Source organism: Tachysurus vachellii, chromosome 3 (assembly GCF_030014155.1).
Source record: "Tachysurus vachellii isolate PV-2020 chromosome 3, HZAU_Pvac_v1, whole genome shotgun sequence".
Classification (NCBI taxonomy): domain Eukaryota; kingdom Metazoa; phylum Chordata; class Actinopteri; order Siluriformes; family Bagridae; genus Tachysurus; species Tachysurus vachellii.
Window position 1 is genome coordinate 27003508 of NC_083462.1, and position 16742 is coordinate 27020249.

The 16742-nt window shown below is 37.6% G+C and overlaps 1 protein-coding gene across 6 annotated transcripts in view; it reads left to right on the forward strand.

Annotated features, from left to right (window-relative positions):
* Positions 1-16742, forward strand: part of LOC132843308 (nesprin-2) — a 109625-nt gene that overhangs the window by 50897 nt on the left and 41986 nt on the right. For 4 of the 6 annotated variants that reach the window (XM_060866529.1, XM_060866532.1, XM_060866533.1 and 1 more), the window contains 20 exons: positions 91-267; positions 603-758; positions 1406-1641; positions 1737-3792; positions 4167-4498; positions 5938-6082; positions 6176-6376; positions 6474-6727; positions 6835-6985; positions 7824-7967; positions 8198-8338; positions 9207-9389; positions 9540-9677; positions 12030-12215; positions 12432-12554; positions 12646-12828; positions 14887-14976; positions 15211-15318; positions 16005-16070; positions 16172-16645. In XM_060866529.1, coding sequence (XP_060722512.1) covers positions 91-267; positions 603-758; positions 1406-1641; positions 1737-3792; positions 4167-4498; positions 5938-6082; positions 6176-6376; positions 6474-6727; positions 6835-6985; positions 7824-7967; positions 8198-8338; positions 9207-9389; positions 9540-9677; positions 12030-12215; positions 12432-12554; positions 12646-12828; positions 14887-14976; positions 15211-15318; positions 16005-16070; positions 16172-16645 — 5544 coding nt within the window. The remainder of the gene's footprint in view (positions 1-90; positions 268-602; positions 759-1405; positions 1642-1736; positions 3793-4166; positions 4499-5937; positions 6083-6175; positions 6377-6473; positions 6728-6834; positions 6986-7823; positions 7968-8197; positions 8339-9206; positions 9390-9539; positions 9678-12029; positions 12216-12431; positions 12555-12645; positions 12829-14886; positions 14977-15210; positions 15319-16004; positions 16071-16171; positions 16646-16742) is intronic. The other 2 variants (XM_060866530.1, XM_060866534.1) reach the window with 2 other exon arrangements.

Below are 16742 nucleotides of genomic sequence, written 5' to 3' on the forward strand. Positions count from 1 at the left end.
TCCATGAGTTAGGACATAATTTTAACCATAAAAAGCAGTGAGCTATAATGTTTTATGCAAATGTGTTTCCAATTATTTTTAAACGATTAGACACAAGAAATGTTCAAAGCCAAAAATGGAAGTGAAGGAGATCAATGTGAAGGCTTCAAGGACAACAGCAAGCTAACAAGGACAGCAAACCAGCTTGCCTGTGCATCTGCACTGGGCACCTTATTGGACATGAGCAGAAATGTCCACTCTGTAATGGATACCAGTGATGTTCCCACAGTAAGTTTGAAAGGCAGTAGTATAAACATAACTATACAGTAACTAATTTCAATGTATACTTACACTTGTTTTTCATGTTTGCAAATAAGTACTTAATATATTCAAGATACTAATTTGTGTTGCTGTAATATAGTGTAAAGAGGTTACATCATTATGTGTTTGTCAAATACACTGGTAGGTTTTGAAATGTCTTATGATTATTAAATATGTGCTAGTAGCTCTGAAAAGAGAATGCACAGGAACAATGTGCCATCAGAGATTTCCTGTGCTCAAGTAAATCCAAGATTTCAGTAGCCATGTTTATCATTACATGTTGAATTTTTGCTTTTTTTTAGGAATATAAGACTATGGAGGCACAGTGGCCTCTACAGCCATTGCCTCTAGAAATGGAGAACCAACTAGGAAGGGCTGTTCTTAGCATTTTGAAATGTCGATATAAGCCTGCCCAGCTTAGCAAAGAACTAATGAGTCAGCAACTTCAGGAAGCAGAGGTATGCTTGTATTATGAAAGTTTTATTTTTGTAAATCACCTACATCCATTCTGCACCTGATCTGCATGTTTTGGGCTTTGGTATATTTGATAGAATTGCAAAGTACTGAAAGTATTGTTGAGTCACACAGAAAGGCAGCTTAACTGGCACAGGTCCTGCTTTTACACATATAAAAGTTTGATCCAAGGGGGCCACGGTGGCTTAGTGGTTAGCACGTTTCCTTGTTTGTGTGGAGTTTGCATGTTCTCCCCGTGCCTCGGGGGTTTCCTCCGGGTACTCTGGTTTCCTCCCCCGGTCCAAAGACATGCATGGTAGGTTGATTGGCATCTCTGGAAAATTGTCCCTAGTGTGTGATTGCGTGAGTGAATGTGTGTGTGTGTGTGTGCCCTGCGATGGGTTGGCACTCCGTCCAGGGTGTATCCTGCCTTGATGCCCAATGATGCCTGAGATAGGCACAGGCTCCCCGTGACCCGAGGTAGTTCGGATAAGCGGTAGAAGATGAATGAATGAATGAATGAATGAAAGTTTGATCCATCTTAACAAGAAAATCCTTAATCAGTTAGAACGAGGCTCATTACAGTTGTCACACCATCTCTAATTGCAAATTTGACATTTTGATAAACTGGCATTTTGGTGTGTTTTTTCAGACCTATAAACAGTATGTTGAGGAGCAGTTGGCTTCACAATCTCAGTGTGGAGGCTTGGGTCTCTCTCAGCTCAACCAGAATATGAAGGAGAGTTGGAATTCAGTGCTGGTGGATGCTACAGCCACAGTACAGGTTAAAGAGGCTCAATTCCAACAGGTCACACAATATCACCTACAAATAAAAGCCATCCAAGACATGCTTCAGGAACTGGAGGAAGAGTTGCATTCACTAAGCCTGTAAGAGTTTGTTATGTTCAACTAATGTACAGATAGTTTCATATGTAACATAAAAAAATCTGTATTTTTTTTTCTCTATTTCTCTATTTCTATAGGGTTTCTTTAAAAAGCAGTGCTGTTCAAGCAAAAAAACTCTGTGCATTCCTCAAGCACATGGACCAAAACAGGAAGATGCTAGAAGACCTGATGCATACATGTTGCCATTTGTTACCTTGTTTAGGAGAGGCTGAGCGTGCAGTGTTATGTCTTATCCAGGTTAAAAGTTTGCAGAAAAAGTGGCAGATTTTAGAAGGCACAGCAGACAGAACCTTAAGGCATGCTGACCATTGTATATCAGAAACCTCTATACTAATTAAGGATGCTAACGCATGTCTTGGTGAATTGAATGTTCTGCAGATACCTTCTCCCTCACCTTTGACTCAGATAAAAGACTGTCAAAGGGCTATACAAGAAATGATAACATTTAATGAGTTTGTCGAAATAAATGAACAATACATGTATCTCCTTGAGCTCTCACATGCTCTTTTCCAATGTCCACTTGGGGAGAAGGAGAAGGAAGACATTTGCAATGTTTTCCAGAATCTGAAATCTCAGTTGGATTGTGTTCAAGAGAATCTTTGTACTGAGTCTGTCTGTCCCACTGACCACCTACTAGCAGAGATCATTGATACTATGAAAAGCTGGTTTGCTTGGGCGAAGCAAACAGAGAGCAGAATCATCAGGAAAAAGAAGTTATGTCTTTTCCCAGAAGAAGCCAGTCAGCAGGTCACCAGCATGAATAAACTACAGTCAGACATATCCTCCAAGCAATTAACTTTGTCCTCTGTGGTTATGAAATTAAAAGAACAGATTGCAGGACTTAGCCAGGTGGATTCTCATCATTTGTTATCTGCAATTCAGACTTTAGAGAATGTCTACAGTAAGATCTCAGAGAAGGCAGAGAATGTTTCTGCAGAACTTAACCAAATGCTGCATGCTAGACAGACACTGGAGATGCAGATTACAGCTATTACCACCTGGTTGGCCTCACTCTTAGAGAAAGAATCAAATAAAGCTGCAGCAGTCCAGTTTGGAAGCTCTATCACAGACTTGCAATCCTACCACCAAAAGGAGAAAGCTACTTTAAAAGAAGCTGAGAAGCGGCTATGTATCATTCAGAGACTTCTGGATGAAACAAAGAACACAAGTCATGGTCTCAGTTCTGTAGACACTTTCCACCTTATCAACAAACTCAGCACCTTGCAAGAAGAGATCACTGGAATTGTAAAATGTAAAGAAACCAACTGTTGGGAGCTAAAGGAGATCTTGAATGCCCAGAAATCATATACAGAAGAATTTACTGCCATCCAGAAGAGTTTACGTCAAATAACAACTGACCTTGAGAAGCAAAGATATCCTGTAAAAAAAGAACACACACTTGCTGCTTTTGTCCCTATAAGACACATGTTAATAGAGCATCTTTCTCAAGTGCTGGAATTTCAGCATTGCCAGGAGAACCAGAGGAAAGACATTCTACAGATCATTCTGAGCTTACAGGAGAAAATGAGGCTCTTGGATCAGCAGAGCATGGGACACGAAGAATATCTGAAATCTAAAAAACATTTAGAAAACCACATTGAGGCAGTGAAGAAGAGAGTATTTGAGGTCATGAACACCAGCAAAGATGTTGATAAACGACTCCATTTGGGTCAGACTCTTCTAGTGGAGATACGTCTGGTGAAGATATACTGTCAGGAAACTGCAGAGCAACTGGACGACATTTCTGGTGACCTATTCCCATCACAGATAAACTCAGAGAGGCAAAGGATTCAAAGCATACTTAAAAGTCTTGCTGCCTGGGAAAATAATATTAGCAACGATGTTGAAAACCAGGAGGACTCCGTACTGGCTAGCAGCTTTAGTAATCTGAGGAAGCTGACTCCAATAACTGACCACTTTATGAGAGTTGAAGAACAGCTAAAGCAGAACAGCTGCCTGGATCCAAGTGACCAGGCCATTACTGTTGCACTACAAACATGCTTGACACTGGAGAGGTCAGTGGCTTGGGTAATGCGAATATTGGCGATTTCCAAAGACTGGAAAGCTGTTGAAGGTTATGGAAAAACCACCGACATAGGAAAAAGAATTTTAAACGACTGTAAAATGCAGATGGTAAATGCTTTAATATTATCCAGACAGATTAACTTTAGGATTGTTAAAGGCTTAAATGTATTATTCTACCTATTGCTTCTTGTTTTTTTTTTTTTTTTGGTTGATTCAATACATCTGTATTTGTAACACCATGTAAAGTAGGTGTAATTAGATCATTGAAAAAAATTGTGTTGATTACATTTCGTGACCAGTATATTAGGAACACCTAGCTTAAAACATTTTGATAAAAAAGTTACTTTGGTGGTCCCTTACCACTAATTTTTTAAGGGAAAACACATTTTGTGTAGCATCAGATGAGGGTTATATTGGGTACTGTATATACACAATGCAGTTTATTGTGTTCAGAAAGTACTAATTTGTGTATGTTTGTTTAGGAAAACCTTCTCAAGGCAAAGGAGGCCCTGAAAGACTATCGTAGTGCTGTCCGACGAGCTGTTGGATTTCTTCAGAAGATTGAGACTGATCTCTTGGTTCCTTCTGCCAGCTTCAAAGACACTGAGGAAGAACTTAACTGTACTCAACAACTTCTTACTAATCTGTCAAAAGGATTCCAGGATTACATAACTGAATTTCAGGCTCGACTGCCCTCACAAGCATGTTTTTCTCCCCAAACAAAGACTCTCCACATTCAATTTTTGAGCCACCTCTATGTGACTCATGCTAAAGTGGAAGCACAAGCACAGCTCAAACTGGAGACCATTCAGACGTAACTACATTGATTTTCTGTTGTTAGATTTATAAACTGTGAAAATCTATTTATAACTAAAATTAGATCTAAAAAATATTGAGCTAAATGTTATTGCATGATGAACTAGATTTGTAAAGTTTGTCGTGACAAACTTTGATGTTGGCTTGTCGGAGGAAGTATTCCTAAAGGCCGGTATGCTAGGGTGCCAATATTTTGAAGGCGAGTGGATACGAGCATGTGACGTCACCTGAATACCCAAGATGCAATGCCCCTCATTGTGCTGAATGTTTTAATATATCACATGTCCCTTTTGTGGAAATCTTTGATTACGTTGCGTGCAATCATCCGAACACCTGTGAGGAAGTTCCCCTCATTGAAGTCCCCTTAGTGTTTTGATGGATCACGTCAATGTTGTGGAATGTTTTTTGATTTTGCATATCGTCGCTGTCGGGCGGAATCCTCGTATCTCCAAAACCGTTATTTTTCAGGAAATTAAAAAAACGCCGTACCTTATTTGCAGTTCACAGGGTTTAGTCCGCGTTGCAGTGGATTGTCTTACGCTAAATTCCTGTCCTTAGACGAGCACCAGAACTAGCGGGGGTCAAGATTTTTTTTTCTTTGAGCCCAGTGTTTTGAAGACATTTACCTCAGAAGACATGTTGATCCGTTGCGACTCTTCTTGAGGAGAAATATGCCGCGAAGCTCTCCCGCGGAGTGGAGAAGAGGTGGACAGTTGAAGTGTCCAATGGAGTTATGAGATTTGCGCTCAAGCTATTTTCAAGACTTTAGATTGGTTAATAACTTGTAAAAATAACAGACCCAAGTGGGGACTGACCAATAGCATCGATATGTGAAAAAATATGAAATTGACAAAATTTGGACATACGAGGATTCCGTCTGACAGCGACGATATATTGGGGGTGGGGATGCGGGAGAACCGAAAGGCCAGTCGGTACACCAGTACAAAACTTTGTCCAGAGTCTTACCCTAAGGAAGCTTGCCAAGTTTGGTGTAGATAGCTCAAAGGCCTGCTGAGTTATAAACCTTTAAATATTATAATGGGTGTCTATGGCAAAAAAAAGGCCATTTTGAGACCTGGTACCATGAGCTCAGATTGCTTAGAAAAGTAATAGCGACAAACTTCAGACCAGGGTCTACGACCTATTCGATTTTGGTGCTTCAAAGCCCTAGGCGGAGTTAATCTTGATATATTTTTGTCTAAGAAGAATAAGAAAAACAGAATGTTGACTTTTACAAGCCAGCATAATTATTTCAAACAGAAAGGTTCACAGGACATCAGGTCGAGATTTACTAGGATGCAAAAAATACTAGGATGTCTTTTTTTTATAGTGGTATTAAATTTAAAAAAAATCTCTAAGTAAATCAATGAGTGTCACTCTCATTAGTCAAAGCGCAATATGAATACATAATGGTTTTTGTCTGGGCCTCTCTTTCAGGTGCTTAATGGAACAAGCAACCCACAATAAACAGCATGAAGACATAAATCACCTTCTTCAGAACTTTGATGCCAACCTCACAGACAGCTTCAGCCACAAACAGATTTCATTAGAAGAGTGCAAAGACCAACTTGACAAAATTAAGGTCAGTTAAAATAGTTTTTAAGGTATTGTTAATGCATTTACACAAAATTATATAATAAAGAATTAATTTTTTGAACTTTGTATAAATCTCTAGGCGCTCAAGGAGGAGCTAGTAAATGTGGGTACAAGGCTGGAGGATCTGAAAGACCAGTGCCGAGTGCTGAACTGTAATGTAGCTTCAGAGAAAAACCTGGGACATCTACTGAAGCACTGGGCCTTACTTCAGTGGCGGCTAGACATGCTGAAATCCAGAGTAGCCCATACAGAAACACAGTGGTTGGAAATTAAGTTAAGAGTAAGTCCCTGCAAAAAAGAAACTCACATATTTTTACTTAAAGAACAATATTAGTATTGCTATGTAGTACTGAATTGACAGAGGTTTTTGCTGTTAGATCAAGAGGTCCAGGGAAGCTCTTGACCATCTTCAACACAGCCTCTCTGAGATCCCCAAGATGAAGGATTCTCACGGAAAGCTTCAAGTGATCCTAGAACAAACCAAACAGCTCCAAAATGAACTGGAAAAAGAGCAGCTTACTTTGGTCTCTCTTCAACGTTATGAATCACGACAACTGAGTGCATCAACACTTCCTAATACTCTCAGTCCGATAAGACAGGAATTGCAATCACTTCTGAGCCGATGTGGAAGGTATGGCCATACACAGTCATAAATGCTTTGCAAAAGTGTGCAAAATTGTTTTTCCCTGTAAAATTATCACAGTCAAAAGAGTGACTTATACACATTTGTATTCCCAGCCTAAAAGAACAGAGCAGCGAAGTGAGAAATGATGTGCTGTCTAAGATCCAAGAGTGCGGTCGCTTTCAGGAGGAATTAAAGGGATTGCAGCAAAGTGTTCTGTCTCTGCTGTTGGTCCTGCAGAGTCAGTCAGATCCCAGACATATACGGGTTAGCACTCTCTTTGTGAACACCATTCTACTGCTCTAGATTGACCACAATGATGAAGTCTACTTTGTAACGCTTGACCAGTAGGCAAGAATACACCAAAGCCTACAGCTTTTTGAATAACACTACAATACTAAACCCTTCTCCTCTTAATCACTGCAGTTAGCAAGATCAAGTTTATTTCATCCATCTATTCTAAATGAGGCACGCCACAGAATTCTAATCCTGGACCTCTAATACTCTCTGACCTGCACATTTTAGTGTATTACACATTAAATAATCCCAGTTTAACTAAAGGCATCTGTTAATTATGTTATGGTATATTGGGAGCAGGGTAAATACTAAAGTGTACAAGACAGGAAGATCTCCAAGACAAGGGGTAGGAACTTGTAATGTTCACTATTGCAATTCTGTGAGTGTGCATTAGTCAGCAGATACAACAACCACAGAGAACGTCACCACTCTGTTTTGCTGTTTTAATGCAAAAATTAAGAATTAATGACCTAAATATATGAATTAATAAATTGATATACTTTTGCTTGTTAATCTGCAATACTCACTGGTGTATTGTTAATTGTGGATCGTAACATTTACCTGAGTTACATTTATTTATTTATATATAGAAACATGGCATTTAATTTATGGGGTGAAAATAATCATTGTAATGCATGTAATGCAAGTGGTAATAACTTTATAATAATAACTGTTATTATTACTTAAGGCATAATAATGCTGATGTTGATTTGTTAATATTAACCAATGTCTTGAACTGTTGTTAGGTTTAGATTAAAAATGTTAGTGTTTATATCTGTTGATGACAACTTTTTCAACTTCTCGGTAGGAGGTCAGAGCAGAGGTAGATGCCCAAAATGTCAGACTGCAGGACATTATGGACAGGGTGACGAAGACGAGCAAAGACCCACCTAGAGAGATTCAGAATCTACACGACCAAATCACTCTGTCCCTGAAGGAAGCTAAAAACAATGTATGGGGAGATTTTTCTGTTTTTATGCTTATTTCAATGCCATTATTCTATCAGTGATTGCATGTGTTTTGAATCAGGTGCAATTTTAACCAAAGTGTCATTGTAAAGTGGGAAATAGGGTTTGATTATAGCATTAGATTATATATACACAAACCTTCTGGATTGCTCATGTTCAAAGCAGTGCGTGTACTGTATAGTCATTCAGTTTTTTTTTTATTTATTTTTTTTAGGTGGGACAGGCTATGGAAAACAGTGGCTCTCTTAAAAGAATAAGTGAGCATGTGGACAAGGTGACTTTGGGTTTAAGCAGTGTTGAGGCTCTGCTGCAGCAGAAGAGTCCCACTGTAAAAGAAGCTGAGAGCATACTCAAGGTGTGTGTATGTGTTCATTTCATTTTTACATGGTGTGTTGTATTGTATATTGTATGTTTGCAAAACGGGGACACGGTGGCTTAGTGGTTAGCACGTTCGCCGCACGTTCGCCTCCGCCTTGTGTGTGTGGAGTTTGCATGTTCTGCCCGTACCTCGGGGGTTTCCTCCGGGTGCTCCGGTTTCCTCCCCTGGTCCAAAGACATGCATGGTAGGTTGATTAGCATCTCTGGAAAATTGTCCGTAGTGTGTGATTGTGTGAGTGAATGAGAGTGTGTGTGAGTGCCCTCGATGGGTTGGCTCTCCATCCAGGGTGTATCCTGCCTTGATGCCCGATGACGCCTGAGATAGGCACAGGCTCCCCGTGACCCGAGGTAGTTCGGATAAGCGGTAGAAAATGAATGAATGAATGAATGTTTGCAAAACATAAACACTGGAATGTAAGTTATAGTTTCAGCCATTTTGGCAGGTAATCTTTTGCCGCTCATCCAAAATAATGGTCTACTTTAAGGTATATAGAATGTAAGGCAGTCTGGAAAAAATGTTTTGCATGTCTCTGGGGTTAAATTCTATCAAAAGCCAGGAAAAAAGTCAAATGGCCAAAATAAGCTTTTCTTTGACTTTGCAAACCCATTTTAAGTGACAGAACAGACAGCACCTGAGAATCAAATCAGGTTTGAAGAAGAAAAAAGATAAGGTGTAATTTTGAAATGGTTTATGGTGAAACCACAGTGTATGGTGAATAAACAAAATTGTTTTCAAGCACTACACACTTTTATTTAAGAAATCCCTTAAGCCAGTTGCATATACATATACTGTATTTTTAGAAGGTGGATTGGTTATGTGTGGTTATGTGTGTACAAATGTACAGCTTTTATGGGATGAACTGGACCAGTGGCACTCACGGATCACTGAGCTAGAGGCAGAGGTTCAAGAGCTGGCTGAGGAACAGCCTGAGAGAGCACACATACTGATGGATGAGCTCACCAAACCCCTGCAGCTCTATCAGGCTGTAGCCAAGCAGGCAGAGCAGAGAACCGCATTCATTAACCGAGTGAGTACAGTTACATTATATCCTGTCATCATCTTGTATATCAGAGCTCCCCCAGTGCTTATGTGGTTTCTTCAGCAGGAAGTGAACAGGGACATGATGCTGTTTTTTGATGTATTTCTTTGTTTATTTGCATCTGTTTGATTGGTTTAGATCCCTACATGTCTCCAAGAGTATGAGGACATTCTGCGCAGCTCTACATGCTGGCTGGCTGAAGCTCAGTCCTGGCTAAAGTCTCCTCAGTCCTACAGGACTGCCAAGTGTCTGCACAGCCATGTAAATGCCCTTCAGGTCAGACCACTGCGACAGTTAATTCTGGTTAAACTCTCTGAAGGCATATATCCAGATATTTCCATGCGTAAGCCACTAATATTTGTGACAGACTAGACACCTAAAATTGTTTAGGTTACACAGGTCTCGATTAGCCACTATTATGACTGAATGTTGAATACTTACTTACTTACTGTATATAAATTAAATTATTATAATTTTTTTTTATGCGAACAGACAATTACAATATTTACAGAAGAGAAATTAGATGCAAAATACAAATACAAAGACTAACAAAACAAAACGTACGTGTGTGTGTGTGTGTGTGTGTGTGTGTGTGTGTGTGTGTGTGTGTGTGTGTAAGCGTAACTGGGTGTGGGAGTGGAGATATATGAATGAAGGAGCATGTATGGAAGTACAACAGAGATAAAATATATACGTATATATATATATATATATATATATATATATATATATATATATATATATATATATATATATATATAAATCAAAGAGGAAAATATATATATATTAATTTAAATAATAATAATTATAATGACAATAATAATGATGAAGATAATAATAGTATCACACAAAACAAAACAAAACAAAAATAAATAAAAATAAAATACATTTAACAAGAAAAAAAGGGGGAATAAGGAAGGTGACAATATCAACAGTAATAGAAATAATAATAATAATAATTATTATTATTATTATTATTATTATTATTATTATTATTATTATTATTATTATTATTATAATTGTATATAAATTAATAACTCACTGACATGGAGAAATCTATATTTTGAATGAATTGTCCCTTCAGATTACTAATTTTGACTAAAGCCACTGGCGTCTGATATAAACATCATCTATAAACATTCTGTTTTTGTCATCACTTTTTTTGGTTTTTAACAAGCTGTGTTATTTCATTAAACGATGGCCCACTTAAATGATACATTTATCTAAAGCAACTCGCAGCTGAATCAGGTTCCAACTGAAAAGGCAAAGATTAATGGTCTTATTGCAGGACCCATCTATTGGTAGTACTTGAATTTGAAGTCAAAAGCACCTGTATTTTAATCACTGAACCACCACCTTTCATGTCTCATTGCCAGAAAACCTGCAAGGGTTTATATTTAAATCTGCAGTAGCTGAACTATGTTCTTTCATACATTGATTGGTTGTTGCTTTTTACTTTGTTCAGTCCGTGGAAACACTTCCCTGGGGCCAAATCCGTACCAACCACTGAGAAACTTCAGAATAATTTAGTCATAAGTCAATGCTAACAGTTGTGCTTATTAGCCATATCTAATTATTGTTTTTTTTACAATCAATAGCAAATTAACAAATCCAGCAGGTCTCACTCAGCCATTGCTGCACTGTGAGGGACATTAAATCATTTTCTCTCACACACTCATTCATTCATTTAATGTGAGTTAGGTATGTTGATTTATTTTTACTCTCTCAACACAAAAATGCTAATTGTAGGCTGGAAATGTGTGATTGCATAAATCAAGGCAAATTAATGGGCAGGCTGCACTCCTGCTCACAGTGAATGGCATATTTTGACCTTCCAGAATTAAAGTGCTTCCAGCCACCAAAACGGGTCAGTGATTGATAATTACATTAATTACAAGTCCCAGCCAATAGGGAGTATAGCTTACAACTTTCTATATAGACACAATTGAAGAAAGTCTCCTTTTGGAATGATTGTGAAAAGCATTACATTTTTCTATATTAGAAATTACCTGAAATGAGAATTTTGTTAAATACTGTATATACAATGAGGCCCAAAGTCTAAGACCACGATGAAAATTTAAAAAATTGTAAAACAACAAAAGAAAATGTTTAAGATCTTGAGTACTTTCTTGGTCACTATTTAAATGTAAGCATGTTTGTCATATTGACCATGATAAATATTTTCTACGAAAGGTCAGATTGCCTGTGTATTATCTCTTCTATTGAAGAATGTGATCAGATGAAACACCAGTGAATTTGATTGCATCATCAGGTTTAGCACAAATTGTAGTCTGTGTCAGCTCAATTGCACACTGTCAAGACATCCAGTTGTTCATGTGAATATTTATATGGCTTCTCAACTTGTTGCTGTTATAATTTTGAATGAAAATTATTTGTGTTAAATTGAAAAAGAATGGCAAACAGAAGCATTGTCACTAATCATTTCAGACCTTTGAAACCCACTCTATGTAATTTGTAGTATCAAAAGTCTCTGAAGGATGAAGAGACCATATGGTTATTATTCCTTGATCATGCTTAGTGTAAAGGAATAAAATATAATGTTCATCAAATTTAAATGTCAATATTTTTGTCTATCTCAAATCATCAGTAGTGTTGTTTGTTTGGCAGATGATGCTGGATGAGTCAGAAGGGATACAAGGGTCTATGGAGGCTTTTGGGCCTTCACTCCAGGAGATATCAGCTGTATATGACACCAGCACTGAGGAGCAGAACCTTTTGCAGATCAGCACCAACATTAGACACATGCAGCTCAGTGTTCTGGAGCCACTTTCTCACCTCCAGCATGCAGCAGAAGTAAGCACCAGAGGCACTGGTTACACTTTCATGATGATTTAAGATTTTCACGATGGTTTTGATTTAAACACCATACTGATATTAATATGGAGTAATTATGAGATGCATTTATCCAAACGCCCGCTCATATGACAGCAGTGCAGTGCATAAAATCATGAAGATACAGGTCAGAAGCTTCATTTAATCTCACTGTATACTTTTCTATTGCCTATTTAGGAGATGGATGCAATTGAAACTGAAGTGAAGACAATGGAGAAAAGTATCACACAGATTAAAAGTATCTTATCTACTGTAGAGACAGAGGAGGTTCCTCCAGAGGAGCATCTTCAAAACAGACAGGCAAATCCAGCCACAACTTTAAAATAATATAAAGCGACTTGTTAGTGAAAATGTGCTCATGGCTCATGATGCTTTTTATTTTGATTTATAGGTAATACTAGAAAACCTGCAGGCCATGCAGAGGACCTTAGCTGAAATCGAGAGGTGCAGGGATGGACTGGGTCTGCCTCCAGGAGCCGAAATCAGTCTCTCGGTCTTCCACACAGCTGAGCAGCTTTATCCCCAGATCAATGAGCTCCTCAAGCTCACCGAGGAGCAAAGCACCACATACAGGGTCTGTACCATTCCACTGTGTTTGATACATAGCAGTGAAAAACTTGGCACACGATTTAGACTATAAGGATTATATGATTATATAATTATGAAGCATTTCATGCCTGTAATGCATGGGTTTTTGCTTCATTTCCACTGAATATCAAGCACTGTAAATAGCTTTAACCTTTTCTTTCTAAACAAAAGCACTAAACTTACAGTTTTGTCATATCTCCATTTGTCTATTTTTTACTTGTGGGGTCAGTCTATCAGCTTTTCACCTCTAAATACATTTTAAGGGAGAAAAAAGGAAGAAATAATGAGGAAATAATCCACTTATTTCATATTTATATCACCCCAACTGCATTTGTAACATGAGCAACACCAAAGCAGATATATTATATTATGGTATATTATAAATATAATCCAAAATGGAGATCAAAACCTGGGAGGTGTGTAATGATGAGCACACAGTGTTGCTTATTATCAAACTGTGTCTTTTTCTTAGAAACCGGTGGTGGTGCTGTTGCACTCTCTGTAAAACATTTAATAACCGCAAATAAGACGATGCAAATACCAAAAATGAAATCTTATATTGCTTTTTGATAATGCCCTGGATTTTTGTAAAATTCTCTTACCAAACATTCTCTTATTTAACATTTTTTTTACTGCATTAACAGTAACAAATTTCAAACTTGCCATCCATAAACCATTATGTCAGTAATCATACCAAAATACCAACGTAAAAAAAGATATGTATTGTTGCGTTATATCCACCTGTACTCGATACAGTTATTTTTAATCTATTTGTCTAAAAAAATGACAAAAATGAACTACAGCACATTTGTTGATAACTTTCAGAATGCTGGTAAATGTTAGAACTTATTATTCACTTTTATTTGATAATGTTGTTTCATAATTTTTCAAGTTAAGATAAAGCTCATAGTGGTCATTATTGATTTAATTGTTTAATTGATAGGTGAACAAGAATTTATTGATCACAGGTAAACCTTTAAGCTTGTGTTTTTTTTTTTTGGTTATTTCCATTCTTTTAGTGTGATCTGTGTCTGACACCAGTCTGAACCAGAACCAGTCACACTTCTACTGAGCCATATGCCCAAAATAATGATGATTATGGCTAGAACAGTGCCAAGTAAGAGCAATGTGGAGATGAAGGTTTAAAATATGCACTGAAGTGTGTGAATGAAGTGGATTGCTTTGTGCCAAAGTTACATTATTATTTCACTTTTTTTTAATGTCGCTGTGTGAAATTTTCAGGCTTTGTGGCTGGCCAGATATACTGTATATAAATCTTAAAAAATCGCAACACTTCACTTAAATGTCAAGCTGGATTAATTTAAAACTTGTATGAATTTGTATCTGACCATTACGATGCTGCATCATCAAATATCAGATCTGCATAAATACAGAATATATACTCATATGAATGGTCTATTATTTTTAGCTTGGACCTTTTAACCACATTTCTATGTCCTTGGCATTTTTAGAGCTGCTGGTAGTGTCTGAGTCTCTTATCTTACATGAAAGCATCGGGAAGCTCTGACCTCTAGAGATCTGTCCTGAGAGCTTTAATTATGTTTTAGGGCCAGTAATATATGAGTGATAGAGGAGATTCAGTGAAGTGCATCCCTCACAGCAATGATAATTACAAAATTGGGAACCTGATATGTAGTATCTGGCAGAAACAATGTTTAGAAGCATGTAGAACTTAGAGGCCAAAGTGTATCTGTCTCTTCTTTTAATATTAATAGTTCAAACTCCCAAGCTCATTATCAACAAATGTCAGAATTTCCCATGTTTCCTCGTGACTCTCCTAATGGCCCTTGGTTCAGTTTGACATGCTGGGCTGATATGATGAATCTTTCTCCAAAGCTTTTATGTCTGTGGGAATAAGAGAAGGGAGCATCCCTTGAGCTCAGAAGAGGTTTAGTGGAAAAAATCTATAGCAATTACTATTTGCTGTAGTACAAGTTTTACTTACATATTAACATGCTTGTGTTCTGATTTTATCCTACTTTCTTAAAGACAGTAAAACATTGTGAGCTGTATTTTTCCTTAGGCTGCTATTGGTCACTCTGTGCCTTTTACTTCTTCCTCTGATGGAGGAATGGTTTCCAGTCTCGCTCTTCAGTGCTCTGGCGAAGTGATGGTAAGTTCAGTGTCACACTGATCAATCAAGCGCATGGCGAAGCACATTTCAAATATTCTCAGCTGTGCTTTGAATAGGCGAATACAAATCGGGTACAATCACAAAAACTCAGGCAGAACAATTTCTGTGAACTGACTTCAAATGATGGGATATTTTAGCTGAGGAATGAATTAAAGACAATGAGGTTGATGAAACAGTTAAACTTTAGCTACAAAAATTCTTGGAATTGTCAAGCAGGTGCCTGTGGATACAGCGAACTCAAAGGATGAGGATGATGATGAATATGATGATGAAGGCGGTCACTCTTCGTCCTCAGAGACTCTCACTTGCAGTTCTCCAGAGGTACAGGAGACATCAGTCTTTATGTTGGCTCTAGTTTCTCTGACACATCGGAACTGCTGGAATTGCTTTTCTCTTCCAATTTTCACTGAACTTTCTTTTTTTCACTTTTTGTTTCCTAACATTTTTTCCATCCTGTCTCTGTGGGTATGCAAACTTAGATGTCTCCATGTCCTTCACATCCCTTATCACATCCCTTGTCACATCCTTCATACAAATTGAAGTGTTTATTCAAATGTCGACTCAGAGACATATTTTTCATCTCTTAGGAAAAAGAACAAATTACATTTCCTCAACTATATGATTAATACATGATTAATCACTAATATACTGTATTAAAAAGATTAAATTCATTAAAACAGTAAAAGTGACAATGCTACTTTTTAAAACCCAATATTGAATTCTCAAACTGCCTCCCTTTACACGATTTCTTCTTGTATTACTGTTTGACTTTAATGTATGCTGAGATCCAATTTGTTACTGTATGTGTTGTTTGTTTTCTCCCACACACCAGTAATTTGCCATTCTAATTACCGATGCTGTCAGTTTCAGCTGCTCAGCTCATCTGTATGAAGTGCTCTCAGATCTGTATTCTTCTGTTTTAATTACCTGTTTCAATTCTATTTTGAAATGATCTGTTTCATTTACAATTCTATCTTTATGTTTCCATCTATTCGTCCTGAATCCAGTACCAAGACGAGATTTCAGTGTTTGAAGTTTCTGGACGTGAAGTTACTGCCGTATCTATCATTAAGGTCATTTTAATATGAATTGTGTGAATTGAATATTAGCACCTGTCGTGACGAGATCTGGGTCATATGCTCTTGGTCTTAACTCCTGAAAATTTAATCTACAGGAATCATTTCCTGGATCAAGAGAAAGGACAGAAGAGACTAAACTAGAAAGTGGTACTTTATCTACATCTATAATTTCAAATACAACATGCAGCAGGACAGTTGATGCTGATGATGATAGATCTCACGTGCCTGTTACAACTCCAGAGACGTTGTTACCTCTGACACTCAAACCTGATGAACAACTTAACATGCTATCTAAAGAAACTGAGGAAACACTGGAGGACATTAAACATCAGGAAACAACAGAAATTCCAGAAGGTGTGACACATACAATTGAATTAAACCCAAAGCAGATAGGGGCTTCTTCTGTAAAGCCTGTACTGGTTTGCACAAACAAGAATGTTTTGGGCATAGAAGAGTCCAGTATTCAAGAAATATTAACAGAACAATTCAAAGAGTCCGGCACCAAACCAACTGAGATTGCTGTTCCTGCACTGGAAACGAAGAGTGACTCCGAAGAGGACAAAGCACTGGTAACCATTTTATCACAACCACTTTAAGATCTTAGTGTCTAAATTATCGGTTTAAATCTTAGCATACAGTGTGTTTGTTGCTTAAATCTTTTTCTTG